This window comes from Acinonyx jubatus, chromosome B1 (genome assembly GCF_027475565.1).
Source record: "Acinonyx jubatus isolate Ajub_Pintada_27869175 chromosome B1, VMU_Ajub_asm_v1.0, whole genome shotgun sequence".
Classification (NCBI taxonomy): Eukaryota; Metazoa; Chordata; class Mammalia; order Carnivora; family Felidae; genus Acinonyx; species Acinonyx jubatus.
In genome coordinates this window covers 119,636,954-119,655,873 of record NC_069382.1, presented here as the reverse complement: position 1 = coordinate 119,655,873, position 18,920 = coordinate 119,636,954, and the positions used below count along the sequence as shown (strand labels likewise).

The window sequence follows — 18,920 nt, the reverse complement described above, 5'->3', positions numbered from 1 at the left end:
AATATAAGAACACACATATGTTTTAAGAGCACTAACTGTTCCTGCTACAATATCAATTTAAAAAATCTAGATGTGCACTAAGTTTGAACATCTTTGAACAGGTCAAGAAGACTTTGAACAGGATATACCACCAGAATCGTAAAGTTCATGAAAAGACTGTGCGCACTACTGCAGCTGCTATCATTTTAAATAACAATCCATCCTACATGGAAGTAAAAAACATTCTTCTCTCTATTGGGGAGCTTCCCAAAGAAATGAATAAATACATGCTCACTCTTGTTCAAGACATCCTACGTTTTGAAATGCCTTCAAGGTATGATAGAGTTCACCTGTCTCTCCGTTTATTTAAGCAAGCTTATTTTATTTGTTCAAGCTTATTAGTATATTGGTGTGGTACACATGTGGCTGATAATAATGGTGTGGTCATTATGCTAGTTTATGTTGCATAAAACCAAAGTTTGCCAAATTTCCCATGAGAACTATATAGCGGGCCAGATAAAACAACTTCACTCTGGCACTATGATTTGAAACCCGGTGTATGATTGTTAGTCTGGGTCTCCTGTTCAGTCTGTAAATATATATTGCCAAATGTTTATAATGTTTTACAACCCAACTACATTTTTAATAGGATTGTTTTTATAAACAGCATAACAAAGCGATATAAATTCTCACCAAATGGTCTTCCATGTTAACTTTCCAAACGTTAGTGACCTAACATTGAAACCTCATCTATCACAGATCAAATGAATTTGCCATTTAAGTTAAATACCTTAAGCATGGCTCATGTTTGGGGACTCTTCAAGGTATTAAGAGTGGGATCAGCAGACTTCATCAGGCTCAGTAACTCTTACTGGATTCATCTTCCTTCCAGTTCCTGGGTCTCTTCCTCTTCATTCACTGATGTCTCCCTTCAAAGTGGGAGTTCCCCAGGGCTCTCTGCACTTCCTTACTGAAATGAGAGGGCTGAAAAAGAAATTTCCATTTCCCTTGAGTTATTTGCACGGCAGTATCCCCAGGAAAGATCAAATTTGAGTATTTTAAGTTGAAAAGGAAAACAGATATGGGGGGGAGTGGGTGTTGGAAAATGGATAAAGAGAAAGGAAAAAAAATAAGGCAGTAAAAGAAAAAAGGTGTGAGAAGAGTGAGTAGACAGGAGAAAAGAGCAGGGACAGATAAGGAAGAAGAAGGAGCAGATGAGTGAGGGAGGAAGAAGCAAAGTCTATCTACAACCATGTGTTCCTAGTAGAATGGATTTGACTTCTGTTTCTTTGTTTATTTTTATGAGACTCTGAGAAGGAGATCCTGAGTGGGTTTTCTATCCTTGTCTTGTGAACCTAGTGGTGCAGGGGATGGTAAAAGAGGAGGCTGTGGGGTAGAGAGCAGCAAGCAGGGAAAGGCGAGGAGACCATTGGAAACACTGAGGTTCAGATTCTCACGACCGGAATGGTTCGAGTTGGAAAGGACATCACAGGCCACTTTGCTTGGCATCTCTCCAGTGTGCGGGTCTATTCTCCTAGCAGGGGCATCCAGTCTTTGCTTGCACCTGGCCAGTGGCAGGGGGCTCACCTCCCCTGAGGGAACTTGTGTCATTATTCACAGTGTCACTAGGACTTCTTTGTGTAACTGAAAGCTTCCCATTGGCCCTATTTGCCCCAATCCTTGGAGCAAAGCAGAGCAGGTCTAATCATTTCATCCACCTGCAGGCCCTTTGAATATTACAAAACAGATATCATGGTGTCCTCAGCCCTTCTCCAGGCTAAATCTTATCATCTAGTGATATTGGGTGGTGGGGGGCACCTATAGGGTCACCATTCCCACCTTTCAATAAGTTTCTACCTCAGGTCCAGATCCTAATTTCTTGAGTGGATTATTTTGATATTTTTTGTGGTGGTGTCATAATTTTATTATTCCTGATATGATTAGTGTTAAGTAGTCAAGATTGGAAAGATCTCAACAGTCCTTAGATAGTAGACAAGATAGAGGCATAGGGCAAGGTTTAAGACTTGCTTTAGAGGAGATAATCATTTATATATGGGTTTTACTGAGATGTCTCTTTAATTGAAAACTACAGAAATAGAAAAAATTCCTGGAAATTAACTGTGATATGTCATCAGCCACTGGTATCATTAGAGAGTGTAGGAAAATATTTAAAGAAATAATGGGCAACTGCTCCACCATCCCCTGTCTGGTACAGCTTTCCTTGAAAGTATATACTATTTAATAATACAACCATAATGATTCATGGAATATGTGTTTTCCACTCCTGAGGTGTGTCCATCAGTTAGTTTAAGCCATTCATAGCTGGGCATCCTTGTCTTGCTGTCATTTTGATACAACCAAATTTCAAATATCTGAGGAATGAAGGGGAAAGCCCTAACCCTGATGCTGGCCCTCCAGCTGGCACCTCCCCAGTCTTGGAGCAGCATGGGGAAAATTTGGCCCCTCTTTTTTCCACTGAGGATTTGGGTTTTTTTCTAAATCTGACTTGGGAAGCAGCCATTACAATGAATGTGCTTTTTCCTTTTACGTGTTGCAGCAAAATGGTCCGTAGAGTTCTGAAGGAAATGGTTGCTCATAATTATGACCGCTTCTCCAAGAGTGGATCCTCTTCTGCCTATACTGGCTACATAGAACGTACGTAACCCAGAAAGGGGTTCTCCCTCTCTGCCCTTCTGCAAGTTGGTATCGTGGGAACTGTTACTAAACTACAAGAGTTGTTTTGTTTTGTTTTGGCATTAGGTACTCCCCATTCAGCATCTACTTACAGCCTTGACATTCTTTACTCTGGTTCTGGCATTCTAAGGAGAAGTAACCTGAACATCTTTCAGTACATTGGGAAGGCTCATCTTCACAGTAGCCAGGTAACTCATTTTCCATTAATTTTGCTTCATAAATATATAAGAAATTAGTCTGAAGTAAAATAAAAAAACATACTGATGGTAACACTACAAAATGCATAAGCTAATGGTGGCTTCTGTTTTAAGTTGCTCACAATTCCATCATTTGCAGGAAGCTATATGGTTTATAATGCCAGAGAAAGTTTCAAGCATGAAACCTAAGTAATTTGATTTACTAGACTTGTTAAACATCCATTCGTCATTTCAAAGGCAAACATATTCACAAAGTTGAAACTGTGCTAATATTTTTCAGATATGTTTAAAAAATATTTTATTTTTATTCATAGATATATTCGTTAAAGCTCCACTTATCTAACTCTGGAATATATTTTCCTTCTCTGGTTGTTTCTTAATTTTTTTTAATGTTTATTTATTTTTGGGAGAGAGAGAGAGACACAGAGCACAAGTGGGGGAGGGGCAGAGAGAGAGAGAGAGAGAGAGGGAGACAGAAACTGAAGCAGGCCGCAGGCTCTGAGCTGTCAGCACAAAGCCCGACGTGGGGCTTGGACTCACTAGCTGTGAGATCATGACCTGAGCCACCCAGGCGCCTCCCTTCTCTTCCCTTCTCTGGTTGTGTCTAAGAACAGATTGATTCCCCATAAGAACTTTGACTCTCTAAAGAGCCCATCTATATTTTTCAGTACCATTAGGAGAGAAAAGAATAAAGTGTAGGCATGTGATGACTGACTGAATTCCATCTCTTTAGTCTTACACAAAATTTGGTTATAATCTATAAAGTCTTCCTAATTATGAAATATACTTCTTTTTATGCATATCAAATTATAGCCTTCTAAATAAGCTCATTTAAGTTTTAAAAATGGTCCAGTCCTACACAAACTTGAGTTCTTATCAATATTATATTATACACCCTTTGGTAGGATGCTAGTCAGAATACCTCTATCCTGAGGAATGTCCTTCTATCCTGAGGAATTGCCATCTGTTTTCTGATATGCATTCTGAAATGCCAAGCACCCACTGGGTATGGGGCTGGTACAGAGGACGGAGAATATGTAAGATTCCTATGCATGGTGGAGATCTTGATGTAAGCCTCCATCATCTTTTCTTTCAGCTAGAGAGAAAAGTTTGATAGGAAGGGTGTGAGTCATGCCTTGGAGTGTTCCATATCCTCTTGTAGCAATAGCCTCAAGGCAATTGTCCCAGCATTTCTCCATCTCCTTCTTGGGGCTCTGCCAGACAGCTGATCCATTATGTATGACAGTCCTGGAGGGATTAAGAGTCTCAAGGATGACACCACAAAAAGGAAAGTTCATGGCATTGGCAGTCACGCAGAAGGGCTTTGAGTTCTGCCTCTGCCATTTGAATTTTTTGTTTTTAGTTTTTGCCTCTACAAAATGGATCAATGGGTGTGGGAACTAAAGGAAGAAAATGAATTCACCTTATGTTCAGGCACAGAGGTGTGGTTTGTTTTGTTTGTTTTGTTTTGTTTTTGTTTGCCTAGCTGCTGCAGATACCTCAGGTTTTGGAAAGTTCTAGCAATAGCCCAGGAGCCTCACCGTCACTTACGGAATAGGCAAGGAGCTTACGTCATGAATGTGATCTGCATTTCCCCTAGGTAGTCATCGAAGCCCAAGGCCTGGAGGCCTTGATTGCGGCCACTCCCGACGAGGGGGAGGAGAACCTCGACTCCTACGCAGGCATGTCAGCCATCCTCTTTGATGTTCAGCTCAGACCTGTCACTTTTTTCAAAGGATACAGTGATTTGATGTCCAAAATGTTGTCGGCATCTGGTGACCCTATCAGTGTGGTGAAGGGACTTATTCTGTTGATAGATCATTCCCAGGTAATCCATTCATTCTGCAAATATTTATTGAATCCCTAGCGTGTTCTAGGCACATTTTAAATGTGCTCAATGCTTGAAGAACACAAGACAAAGTTGCGCCTATCTAGGAATTCACATTCTAAGCACCCACCCTAGTGGTATTGCTGCCTGCCCTTCATCCTTTTCCCCTTTGTTACAGGTAAGCAGGGTTTTCTCTCAACTTCATTAGCCCATGAAGACATCTCACTGTTGAGGCAAAAGAGGATATAGTCAATATAATATGAGTATAATAATGCCACATATATCTCAATAAAACTGAAAGAAAAAAAAGACAATACTGGTGCTGACAGAAACAAAGAAATTAATGGAGAAAATAACCAAGGCTCTTTTTGTTGTTAATCAAAACTGTGTCATATGGCTATCTCTAGCTTCAAGGAAAACTGGTAAATGTAGTTTTTCAATGGGTGCATTGTCACTCCGAACAAATGAAGAGAAGGACAATGAACAGGATCTGTCATATCCCTTAATCCTCAAGGTCACATATGAAAAAACAAGTCTCAAATTATATCGCAATTTTACATTGCGCATACCCATTGTAGTATTGATTCTGATGAGATGAATTCTTAATGAATCTATGAAGAAGGCATAAGAGTGCTGAGTAAGTGGTCCACATTTTAAGACACAGGAATAATTACTGTTCAACACCATCTGTGTGTATTCAACTACCTTTCAACAGTCTGATGGTCAGAATTAGGGTGTGAAACCTGATAAAAACAGTAATCTAGATCAGGCTCAGCAGACAGTTTATGTAAGAGGCAGAAAGCAAATATTTTAGGCTTTGTGGGACATATGGTCTCTGTTGCAACTACTCAACTCTGCCACTAGAGTGGAAACAGCCATCAGCAATATATTAACAAGTGAATGTGCTCCAACAAAATTTTATTTACAAAAACAAGTGGGCCAGATTTGCCTGCAGGCCATAGTGTGCCAACTCCTGGTCTAGATTATCTTTTAAAGTTCTTCGGTTCATTAAGAGAGGGCACCTAAGGCGTATTCTAAGGCAAGATCATCCTGTAGCTATTAAACGTAACCCAATGTCTGAATTTCATATTGGAGTATTTGGCAGATCAAGGGTAACCATACAAATAGGCTCTTTGAGGCTCCCTGGCTCTGCAGAGCACTCCAGTAATGCCATCCCAGCTTCAGAGGCACATACCACTCTAGGTCAAGTGCTGACATTGAAGGAAATTTTGGCAGTGGATAGCCTGTCCCAGCCACCAGGGCAGATGGAATTACTCTGTGCTTACTCTTGCTCTCTCTTTTCGTCTAATTGGATTACTCTTCAGAGAAGGCTGTCTGATAAAGTCAGCTTAATAGAGAGATCCTCTTTAGCCAGCAAAGACCATATTTTCCTGAATGGATGCAATGGTACATGTTGTCAAAATATTAGTGTTTGAACTGTAAGAAACACCTTTGGGGCCAAAGGTGCAAGATCAAAGGAGTCACACTAGCTACAAATGCAAAGCTTTAGTATCTTGTTCCTATAGTTCATAGACAAAAATTTAAATAAATATGCATCCTGGGTCAAATAAGGACATAAACCTATGATCTTTTATCACAATATTTCTCAGAAGATGCTTTCTTGCACACCAGGAGACAAAAGAGAGATGATTTTGTGATAACCATGTGTGGCAATAGAAAAGTATCCACCCTAGAGACAATCTGGGTTTTATTCTGTCTCCACATGTGCCACCAAGCCTGAACCTCCTTTTTAATCTTCAAGATATAATGCCTACCATGGAAGATCAGTATGGGAATTAAGTGAGATACCAAATGTAGACCCTTGAGGACACAGTAGGTGTTCAAAACTGTTAGTTTCTCTTATTTTATACCCTCAAAAATTAGAACCACTGCACTATGTGGTTCAGTCCCTTTCCCAAAGAGAGAGTGGTTTGCTCTTCTACAGGGGTTAATGCTCAGTCCTTCCACGGGGGCTCAGGAAAATTTCTCTGTGACTACAAATAAGAGTTCTTCCATGATCCCTTTGCATGAGAGAAATTGAATCTTCCAAGAAAGCCAAGGTACTCCCTAAAACCCAGACCACAATGGAAATGCTCTCTCCCCATAAAAGGCACATTGTCTAAAAGCTGTGAAATGTTCTTTTCCATGGCACTTGGTGTGCTTTGATATCTACTTAATGTATGGCCAGTGGGAAAGCTAAAGTCCACATCAAAGACCTTTTTTTGATTGAGTGGACTAACAAGATTATAGCTTTCAAATTGGGAAGAGATCAAAAGATCCAAGGAAATACTTTTAAGACAGGGCACACAGTAGGATTCATTTGGGGATAATCACAACCACTGTGCAACTGCAGAACCCTGATATCTGATATTCTGTAGTTCATAGGCATAGGTTAAAATTTGGGCATAATTTTCTGGCTTTCCTAGGATAATTTGTGTTCCTTCATATTAGTTATGATATATGAGACAACCTCGTATCATACTACAACCACATTTTATTCTAGACTAAATGTAGCTGTTAAGTATTCTTAGGGTTCTCCTAATGTGTCCTGAGCTCTGTGTCAAGAATCTCATGCTTTCATCCAAGTGTGTTTTAGACTGAAAGTAGCTTCATGCCACAGTGAGACTTTTTTGATATACCAGGTTGTAAATGAAGGCCTTTGACTGAGATTTCTTGCCATGTTTTTCGGAAAGGGGGAAGAATTCAAAGAGATCAATATGATCCTTTCTAGAAAGCGAAATCACGGCATTTATAGTTGGTGAAAGCATGGCTTCTTTGGTCTGAGTAGGGCAGTTACATAAGGAAGTTAGTCATGCTGGCAGTTACCGTGAATCTAAGATCTTTGGAAGGATATCAAAATTAAGGATATGGAGCCTTTTTTTCCAGAGCCATTATCATTTCCAACACTGTCTCCAGTCAATCTGATTGCAATCCAGCTGAAGAACTTTTAAGCCAACATCACCTCATTAATGTACTCAGAAAATGCAAGACTTAAATGTTGACAAACAACACAAAACAGTGGGCTTCAGACAACTGCAAAATTACTTAGGATGGACTACGTTTGTAAATGAGAAGTGTCCCTCTGGAATATGCTCTTAAGTTCATGTTGGACTTGTTTGTTAATTTGATGTCATTTCAAATGTCAAACAACAAGGTGTTAAGGCTTAGTTAGATTGCCTTGCCTTCCTTTCCCAGCTTTATCTAGGCAATTCCTGGAACTTGTATATTGCACCAGCAGTTTTTATTCTGCACTTACTTTGCCAGCATGATGCTGCAGCTGCCTATATTTGACACAGCACATAGCTAGAGAGGTGCTGAAGGACCACAAGAGATCATCCAGCCCGACTTCTTACCCCCACCCCAAAGCCACAGCTGGATTTCGGATGACGATGCTTTCATTTTCCCCATTCTGGTAGTTCTCAAATTTATGTGCATCAGAATCACGAGAGCTTATTAAAACCCACATTGCTTGGTCCCATCCTCAGAGTTTCTAATTCAGTAGGTATGGCACTTGCATTTCTAACAAGTTCCCAGATGTTGTTCCTAAGGGGAGCACACTTTGAGAACCTTTGCCTCTCACAAAGTGAGGCAATGATTGAAAAACATCACCCATCTCAATTGGCACTGCACGTCTCTAGTATTTTAATAGACTAAATACTTGAGCAAATCAACAGTCTACTTCTAGTGATCAAGATTAGAATAATGTGTTTCCAAGCCTAGAGAAAGACTCCAACATTAGCATAGCCCAAATGGTATTATGTATAGCAGGAGGTTGAACATGCCTTTGGAAAGGGGTAGACTAAATTTGCTTATGATGATGACGACGATGATGATGATGATATATTTTTGCTTCTAGGAGCTTCAGTTGCAATCTGGACTAAAGGCCAATATGGATGTCCAGGGTGGCTTAGCTATTGACATTTCAGGTGCAATGGAGTTTAGCCTGTGGTATCGTGAGTCTAAAACCCGAGTGAAAACTCGGTAAGCATATGTATAATATTCTATGCAATGAACTGCAGAGATATGCCTTTGGAATTGTTTAGCTCTCTGATTTTTTCAAAAATCTGTATTTTCTATTTGAATGACTGAACCATAGAGCAGGAAGAAACCATGGAAACTCATTCTTTCCATAGCTTCTTATGAGCCGGTTAGTTATCTAATCAACTCAGCCAACAATGGTCACACTTTTAAAGACGTCCACATACAGCATGCCCCATGGATGGGAAGTTCATTTTCTCTTAGTATTCCACGTTAGTAGTTGACAATGCTCTCAGGAAATACTGTCTTGAAGCAAACATTTTAGTTTATCCCTCTTGTTGGGATTTTAAATGTTCCCTCCTTTGTTGTCTTCAGTGGAGAAAAATTAAAAAGATGATCACTTGTGTGCAGAATCTATGTCTTAAATGGTAGGAGTCCTTAAGTTTTTCATTAGCGTTCATTTTTCTAAACAAAATGTCCTCAGCTCCTTTTGTTTTTCTAATATAGGTGTCAAATCAAATGAAAGTATTGTATTTTGAGTAAAAGGTGATAAACTGAACCAGTGTGATAATCAAAAGAATGATTCTGTTTGTTGTAAAATCAAAGTAAAGAATATGGAAGTGCAATTGATTTTTACCTTTTTTGATATTTATTTATATTTTTAAGTTTATTTATTTTGAGAGAGACAGAGACAGCACAAGTGGGGGGAGAGGCAGAGAGAGAAGGAGACAGAGAATCCCAAGCAGGCTCCAGGCTGCCAACACAGAGCCCAGCGCAGGGCTTGAACTCATGAAACTGCAAGATCGTGGCGTAAGCTGAAACCTAGAGTCGAACACTTAACCTACTGAGCCACCCCGGTGCCCCCCTTTTTGATATTTATGAATATGGTGGGGCAGAAGTGAGATAGGAGTGATAAAATCAAATTTTTGATTTATGTTAAACTATGGCTAAAGGAATTGAGAAAAATCAAAAGGCAGCACATTTAATGTGAAAGGTGACCCACAGTGTTACTAAAAGGAACCGAAGAATGAGAAATAGAACGGGCCATCAGAGGGATCAGCGGTATGATTTAGGGCTTCCCAGTGAATTGGTCTTCTTTCTCCTTTTTCTGAAGTATTTTCTAGATAGAAGTTTCCCCAAATTTGACTGAATTGAATTCTTTGCAGAAACAAATCAACAACAGCAACACCAAAAATTATCTGGATTTTTAAAAAGGACACAGTATCCCTAAGAATTTACCAGTATCCACATTGTAGCCAATCTATTTTCAATTTTTCATTTGTTCATTTAAAAAATATCTCTTAAGCCTCTGTTGAGTGTAAGATATTAGAAGGTATGATAAGGGATTCAGGGATTTAAATGATACCACCTCTGACCTACTTTTACACTGACAACAACAGCAGCAGGGACTTTAATTTGCACAGCAAACCTTGATAGTATCCTTCTATCAAAATAGCAGGAGCATAAAATCAGATTTAATTGTGGAGTAATTTCCACAATTTCATTTAAAGTCTACAATTAAATTAGAGTGATCCTAGAGGTAAGCCTTCTGCTTCTTCATCATCATCCAAGCCATGTTCCCCAGTCAACCCAATCTGCCTACTCAGTTCTCAAAGCGATTACTGGAGACCCACCATATTTGTCCTTCCTAGGGCACGCCTGTACGTGCCCCACTCTAGGAATCGTTTTTTGTGACACAATATTTTTTTCAAATATCTTGGCAACCATAGATGTAGAGACCCTTTGGAGACAGTAAAGAAATGGAATTGAAATAGCTACACAGAAGCCCACAGAGAGATAGTTACCAAGAGCATTGTTATGAATGTCAGCTGTCTTTGTGAGTTTAGACTTTGTTTTAAGCTAGCTCAGGTGTTTCTGACTTCCTGAGAGAATCATGTTCCAGGCATGTTTTCACCCTGGCCCTTGGTGTGCCCATAGCAAACAGTAGTACCTGATAGACACTTCATCCCCAGATCTAGAACTGAAGTCTGTGGGAGGGCTCAGGGGAAGGGCAGAACTTCACTGCCTAATCCCTGAAACTAGCCAGGCCCTGATTACCAGCAGAACTCTGACCACATTTAGGTCACACGTTAGTGAGTTCAGACCCTATGAAATTATAGCTGTTGGTCCAGATCAGTTAAATGTGATATTAATGGTGTTTGTTTGTTTGTTTGTTTTACCTAAATCTTTAGGGTGGCTCTGGCAATAACTGGCAGCATCACTGTAGACTCCTCTTTTGTGAAAGCTGGCCTGGAGATCAGCACAGAAACAGAAACAGGCCTGGAGTTTATCTCCACGGTGCAGTTTTCTCAGTACCCGTTCTTAGTTTGCATGCAGATGGACAAGGATGGAGCTCCACTTAGGTAAGAGGCAGCGCTCGTGGAATGTTCTCGGGCAGTCCCCATTTGGCCAGGAACTTAACAGCCAGTTTTGAGCGTTTTGTTTCAGAAATTACAAGTAAATGATAAAAATACAGTGAAACATAAATTTCCTTTACATAATTAAGAGAATAATTGATAAAGCTTTAAAAAAAAAAAAAGTCAGTTTCTAGGATACCAAGAAACTATAAGGACCAGTTCATTTGATTCTGGAGATAATATCGTATTCCAGTCCAGAAATAATTTATCAAGGTAACAAAGGGATTTGATTCACCATAAGAGTTGCCACGTAGTTTCAGCAAAAATAGTGGATGTGTATTTACTGTCAGTTAACTTCACAACTGTTTCCTGGACAGAAAGTGCAAAACAAAACAGCTGGCAATCATTTAGCATGGGTTAAGAGCCCAAATTAATTAATAATTTTTAGGGAATTGTACCATAGCAACTTGACCTTGTTTAAGTTTTGGCTCAAGCTTGAGAGTTTGGGATTTTGAATAAAAAAAAAATGCTTTCAGTAGAATTCTTAGTGTCTCAAATACTAAATATATGATTGTTCATGTAAGTTTCCTAGCACCTCTTCTACCCTATAGCATCTCATTTATACTGTGTCCTTTGACTCTTCTAATGGTCATTTGTAACAGTACTGCCACATGGAAGTAGAATGCTTTGGGTCTAGTTAGCGCTGACTCCTCTGTTAGTTGTAGAGGTCACCCTGACACACGTTATTAACCATGAAGGCACTTTGTATGTTTAAAACAGCAAGCCACATCTTCTATCATCTCCTTCAATAAGCAGGCCAGAGGTGAGCACCTTCTTTATTTTACTGAAATTTCATGACCCATATAAGGAATACATAAATGATGTAAGTACAAAGATGAGTGGGCTGTATTTTTACAGATAAAAGATAGTAGATTATAATCAGAATATTAAGCTATTGTTAACCCACACTAACTTATTTTTAGAATAAATCTCCATTAATGAATTAAAAAAAAAATCAACCTTCCTGTGGTTGAAATGCAGTGACCACCAACTCAGGCTCACAGCTAACTGGTTTGGTTCCACATTCCACTTGGCCCAGAGCTCAAGAATGTTATGCCTGTCAGCATTCTCAGCCTAAATCCAGTTGGATTCGCTCCCAAGGTGGGGCTCCTGGAATGATGGGTGGGAGACATAGCAAGGTCTGCAGAGCTTAACGGCATCTCCAGAAAGCTGAGAAGAATTTGGACCTTCATTCTAGAAAAATGTGTGGCAGGGCTCCTATATTCCAGGAATCTACAGTTTGTCTATTGGTATAGAAAGACATGGGAAGAAAAACTCACCCCATTCATGGGAACAGAAACCGGTAGTCTTTGGCACTCCCATCCTTTCTCAAATTGCTTTGAAACAGAAGCTTCAACTACACTCAATAATTTGCCTCTGAGGAGTGTGGGGTAACTTGAATATGTGTATAATTTTGTTATTGTTGCTGTCGTCATGCAGGCAATTTGAGACCAAGTATGAAAGACTGTCCACAGGCAGAGGTTACGTCTCTCGGAGAAGAAAAGAAAGCCTCATAGCAGGATCTGAATTCCCTCTCCACCAAGAGAACTCGGAGATGTGCAAGGTGGTGTTTGCTCCTGAGCCAGCAAGTACTTCTAGCGGTTGGTTCTGAAACTGATTGGTGATGTTTCACTTGAATCTGTCTTCCCAGAAGGGATACCATGTGACATGCCTGTGTACTTGCTCTCTGAGAGCACAGTGTTTACATGTTTACCTGTATTTAAGATTTTTGTAAAAAGCTATGAAAAGCCTCCAATGATTAAATGTGGGCCTATTCGGTATGCTCCCTATAGTGTCATTCTGAGCCAACATATGTGACACTTCCGGCAACATTCCCAGTTTTCTTGTCCCTCCATCAAATCCCGTTTGGTGCGGTGGGAAGAGGGCTGTCCTGAGAAGAAACGATTGTTTATAAAACACATGACAAAGCACGCATATGCTCAGGAGAACCCAATTTTGTTTTAACAATTTTTAATCAGTGTGTATAAAAACCTTGACAGGACCTTAAGCATGGCTCGTTTCTACCAAATGTGTTGCCCAATCAGAAAACTAAAACAAAAACAAACAAAACACCAGACCTCTTTCTTTTTTTCTTTTTTGAGGGAAAGTGGGGGGGAAGGGATATGACTTTCTAAAGACTTTTGTCACAGCTTCAAGAGTGAATATTTATCTCTTTTGTTGTTAGTTTTACTAAGTATTGAGGTAGAAGGCACACAGATTTAAAACATACATTATCTTTCTGCGGACCATAAAGTCAGACTGCTAGAAGAAAGCCATTTAGTTCTCTGACTTCTGCCCTGCAAAAATACTGGACTTAGCACGTAAGAGTTAGAAATACTAATTTCAGAAACTCCATTTGATTTTACTTGTGCTGTCTCTTTGAGACTGTCATGTGGTACAATGTCCTTTATAAGGGACATCTTAATCTAGTCATTATTTTACCTTTCATTCAACTGTTTTGTGGTGAAAGTTCTAGTCTGTTTGAATACAATCTGTACAAAAACCAGAATGGCCAAAAGACTTTAACACTGCTTTTAGAAACTGATGGATTTGGACTTCTAAAATATGAGACCAAGAAAATATTGTCTTTATCTGTACAAATTGAAAGAGCCATGTTAAACATCTTTAAATATCTGTTAATAAAAACAGATATATGTGTTGATAGTGATAAACTCAAAACAGATAATAGTGCTCATTTGCCCATTACACACACACACACACACACACACACACAATGGACATTTAGCTAGCCCATCACTGGTTGTAAATTTTAAATGACGTGTGATGAAATAAACATATGGAAATCCTATTGAACTGCTTTTGTCTTCCATTACTTTGGACACCATATTTCTCTGTTTCTGCCACTTTCTGAGCGCAGACACATATGCAACTAAGCTTCTGCCACTCTATAGAGCAGGCCAGATTCTCCAATAGGAGGTCAGAGCCCTTTGGAAAATGAGCCACTGAGAATAGCCACAGTCAGAACCTGTTGAAAACAAGCTCTAATTGCAGTTTTCATAAGGCTCAGGGCCAGCACTTTCATTGTTATGTTACTGAGAAGAGAAACAGGAATCAAAACCTGGAGGGGGGGGCAGTGTATCACTGGTGGTGGCATTGGTCTTGGAAGGAGTACTCTGTAAAGATACTCATGCTACAGCAAAAGCAAATTGATCTAGAGCACTAAGTTAGAGAAAGATGTCACGGACATCTCAGGAAGGAACCTCAGCCATGTGATGCTTAATGAACTACAATTGCTTCTGTAAAATGTGAAACAATAATTTACTCAAGAGTGATGACTGTGGTGTTCTGGACATTAGAGTTATAGGACTTCCCAACTGCTTGTTTGCCGGGCCGAGTCAAACGCTGCTTCCCACTTGGAGAATGGATAGTACTTAGCAACTCTAACTTGCTCCAAAGAAACAAGAAACCTGAAGCATACAACAAACACTACCTCCTGTCTGGATGAAAAGGTAGAAATTTAAGAGGGATGGAGTGATAGTCCACATTTTAGAATGATGTATTGGAGCCAGAAATGTACCCATAAGCCTCACTTGTAGTCTCTGAGTTCACTGCTTCAAACACCAGTGTCCGTAGCTCTGTCCCCTGCAAAGATGTCTTCCTGGGAAGGTGCCGTAGCTTCTTCCTGTATACCTTAGAGATTTAAGCTGACGGCTTTGCTTCCGTGAAGTGCTGCCATTCCCGTATCTCATTAGAGTATTGCCCTCGACAGGTTGCTCCCTGCCTCTCTGAACCTGACCATCGTGAAAAATAATTTTAAAGCTAACACTTCTTCAGTGCTTGTTATGTAGCAGGTATTGTAAGCATTGTATATATGTTAAATTATTTAATTGTCACAATAGCTATATTTAATAGGGAGCATTATTATTTCCGTATTACAGATCAGCACTGTCCAATAGAAACAGAATGTGGGAGCGCCTGGGTGGCTCAGTTGGTTGAGCATCCGACTCTTGCTTTCGGCTCAGGTCATGATCCCGGGATGGTGGGATCCAGTCCCGCGGCGAGCGCCACACTGAGTGTGGAGCCTGCTTAAGATTCTCCCCCTCTTTATCTCTCTCCCCCTTTATCCCTCTCCTCCCACCTAAAATAAAATTTAAAAAAAGAAACATAATGTAAACCACATAAACAATTTTAAATTTCTAGTAGTGACTTAAAAAAAATAAACAGAAACGAGTGAAATGAATTTTAATAATATATTTTAACCCAATATATGCAAAGTATTATATCAACATGTAAGAAATATAAAAAATATTAATGGGATGTTTTGGGGGAGGAGGATTAGATCTTTGAAACGTGGTATATAATTAGCATACACTGCACACCACATCTCAGTTTGGATTAGCCACATTTCAAATGCTTAATAGCCGCATGTGGCTAGTTGTCACTGAATTGGAGAGTACAATTATAGATGGAGAAACTGGGACACAGAAGACATTTAACTTCTGCCACAGAAGACATTTTCTTGGCCAGAAAATGGTAAAACTAGGATTCAAATACAAGTGGTCTTTCCCAGAATCTGCTCTCTGAATTCACTATATTTTCCAGATCATTTTGGTTTTGAAAATTTGCTGCTTAAAGAAGACAGACAGCAGTTATGAAAATGACAAACATGGAACAGCAGCTACAAGGCTTTAAGCTGTGTTACAAAGTTTTGAGTCTCAGTGCCCTTCTCTATGATTCTTGCGTCTTTTTCTCCGATATTACCCGAAGTTCTTGTCCACTCATAGACCTCTATTTGTTTCTTTGCAAGTATGCCTTTCTCCGTGAAGAGTATTACAGTTTTAGCTCTAAATTTAGGTATTTGATCCATTTTGAGTTTATTTGTGTATATTGTGGGCAGTAGGGGGTCCAAATTCATTCCTTTGTATATGGATATCCAATTATCCCAGCAGCATTTGTTGGAAGATGATTCTTTCCCATTGAGTTGTTTTAGCACTCTTGCTTAAATTTGATTGACTATATATAACGGGTCATTTCTGGATTGTCAATTTTATTCCATTAATCTACATACCTAACTTTATGCCAGTACCACACTTGATTACTGTTGCTTTGTAGTATGCTATGAAATTAGGAAATGTGAGTTCATCTACTTTGTTCTTTTTCAACAATGTTTTGGCTATAGTGAGTTCCTTGGGTTTCCATATGGATTTTAGGATCAATTTGTCAATTTCTACAGAGCTAGCTAGGAATCTGATAGGGATTGTGTTGAACCTATGTATCAGTTTTAGGAATATTGTCATTTTAATGTTAAATCTCCTGATGCATAAACATGGGGCATCTTTCTACTTCAATCTTTAATTTCTTTCAACAATGTTTCATAATTTTCAGGGTATAAGTTTTGCACTTTTGTTAAATTTATTCCACATGTTTTATTATTTTTATGCTATTGTAAATGAAATTGTTTTCTTTCATTTTTGGATTGTTCATTACAGGTGTACATAAATACAGTTGATTTTTGTACATTGATCATGAATCCTGCAACCTTGTTGAACTCACTAGTTCTTTTTTAAAATGTTTTAATGTTTATTTAATTTTGAGAGAGAGAGAGAGAGAGAGTGAGAGAGAGCGAGAGCCCACGCAAGCAGGAGAGGGGCAGAGAGAGAGGGAGACACAGAATCCGAAGCAGGCTCCAGGCTCTGAGCTGTCAGCACAGAGCCCACATGGGGCTCGAACTCAGGAACCACAAGATCATGCATGACCTGAGCTGAAGTTGGACACTTAACTGACTGGGCCACCCAGGCACCGCTGAACTAACCAGTTCTAATATTTTTTTGGTAGTTACTTAGGATTTTCTATGTAAAACATCATGCCATCTGTAAATAGAGATTGATTTACTTCTTCCTTTCCAATCTGAATTTCTTTAATTTCATTTTCTTGCCAGATTGTCCTGGCTAGAACCTCCAGGACAGTGCTGAATAGGAGTGGTGAGAGTGGTCATAGCCAAGATGACAGTGCTGGTGAAGATGGTGTTGGGGAGTAATAGCAGTAACTCCCCTTCATGACCACAGAACATAAAAGGAAGGCTCAAATTAATTGGGAATGGCTCTAGTTCTAAGTAATTGTAGTTGAGAATTCATAAAGTCTTATTGGAAAGCTTAAACACTTAAATAATCCAAATGCCCTCCCTAATGAAATACAGGGATGGGGAAAGCAGAACTTGAAGTGTCTCTCCTGGCATTAAGAATCTTAGATGGGGTGCCTGGGTGGCGCAGTCGGTTAAGCGTCCGACTTCAGCCAGGTCACGATCTCGCGGTCCGTGAGTTCCAGCCCTGCGTCAGGCTCTGGGCTGATGGCTCAGAGCCTGGAGCCTGTTTCCGATTCTGTGTCTCCCTCTCTCTCTGCCCCTCCCCCGTTCATGCTCTGTCTCTCTCTGTCCCAAAAATAAATAAACGTTGAAAAAAAAATAAAAAAAAAAAAAGAATCTTAGAGATTCAGAAGCTTCACTTCTCTTTAATTGAAGCTTCACTGCTCTTCATCATTTTGGTGGTTAACTGAAAGGCAGTGGGCGTGGCAGAGAGGGAGACAGAGAGGCCTGGTTTGGAATTCTAATTCCACTGCCTACTGCTTGAATGACATTGGGTATGTGACTCAATTGTCATCTCTAATATGGGTATGATAATCTACGTTTCACTGGGTTATTTTAAGTTGAGACAGGACATGTTAAAGTACAGTGCCAAGTATACAGAGCATTTGATAAATGTTTTTTTTTGCTATCATTAATGTTGTTTTTAATATTAGAGCTGTAGTGAACAAGTTCTTATTTATCAACAATCAGCTTTGATCTTATTTAATAGCAAAGAAGTTGGTTTGTTCTACCTTGCAACTAGTTGGAGAGCACAGTGGTTCTCTCCATTGCACAGGGCTTAGTGCAATGTGGTTTGGGTAGCTAAACCTCTTGTATGCAGCATCTGGGAAGTGGGAAGCAGGGCAGTATAGCAGTGAAGGCGATTTGGAGTAAGATACTCCAGCACATCTGAAATCTCACCTTGTCCACACACATCTGCTTTATAAACCTCCAAGCTTCTCAGTTTCCTCATCTGTAAAATGAGCAGCCCCTCATAGGTCATTGTGAGGTTGAAATAAGGTAATGGGCCAGTGCCTGGCACATAGCATGCACTAAGTATTTGCTAATATTAACTTTTAATATGTGGTCCTATAGAACTCCTCAATTAAGCAACATTTTATATTCTGACTCATGGAGTGAATCTGTTTTCTGCATTTTCACTCGTGGGCATCATGGATTTTAGGAAGATCACCAGGTTTGCTTATTTGCTTATCGTGAAAACACTAGTTTCACATTATAAAAATCATTTGCATATTTCGTAACAACATGACTTTCACCCATTTCTCCACATTCCAGATTTCATTGATCTCTCTTTACCAGATTGGTTTGCTTTTGGTCTCTGGGACTGTGATAATTACCAAGAGGAAAGAGTAAGTATTTTCATGAGGAAGCAAGGAATGAATCTAAAATCTAGACATAAAATAAGCGAGTTCCAGTAGAGTTTTGGGGGACAATAGTAAGAGGACTCCACATCCTAAGTGAAATGGATAGCATTTTGAGAGGGAAGAAAACACCAGAAGAAGACTGCATCCCACCTCAGTTCTCATCCTTCTTCAGGACTGGAACAGAATGTCCTGCGTCTAATCTTCAACCAATTCTTACTCACCATCCCCCTCACTGTCAGATTCTCTCTTTGTCAGGGACCCTGTAGAAAGAGGGTCACTGTGTGAAACAGATGGCACATCCAAGCTGGGTAAGTTCAGAAGAGCTCAGTAAATGTCATAAAGGTATGAGCAGGTTAGAGG

The 18,920-nt window shown here is 39.6% G+C and overlaps 1 protein-coding gene across 1 annotated transcript in view; it reads left to right on the top strand.

Annotated features, from left to right (window-relative positions):
* Positions 1 to 12,874, top strand: part of MTTP (microsomal triglyceride transfer protein) — a 46,097-nt gene extending 33,223 nt beyond the window's left edge. Inside the window, exons 12-18 of the mRNA XM_015069100.3 lie at positions 102 to 313; positions 2,537 to 2,634; positions 2,740 to 2,861; positions 4,471 to 4,698; positions 8,555 to 8,679; positions 10,869 to 11,039; positions 12,534 to 12,874. Coding sequence (XP_014924586.3) covers positions 102 to 313; positions 2,537 to 2,634; positions 2,740 to 2,861; positions 4,471 to 4,698; positions 8,555 to 8,679; positions 10,869 to 11,039; positions 12,534 to 12,705 — 1,128 coding nt within the window. The 3' untranslated portion in view covers positions 12,706 to 12,874. The remainder of the gene's footprint in view (positions 1 to 101; positions 314 to 2,536; positions 2,635 to 2,739; positions 2,862 to 4,470; positions 4,699 to 8,554; positions 8,680 to 10,868; positions 11,040 to 12,533) is intronic.
* Positions 12,875 to 18,920: the final 6,046 nt, after the last annotated feature.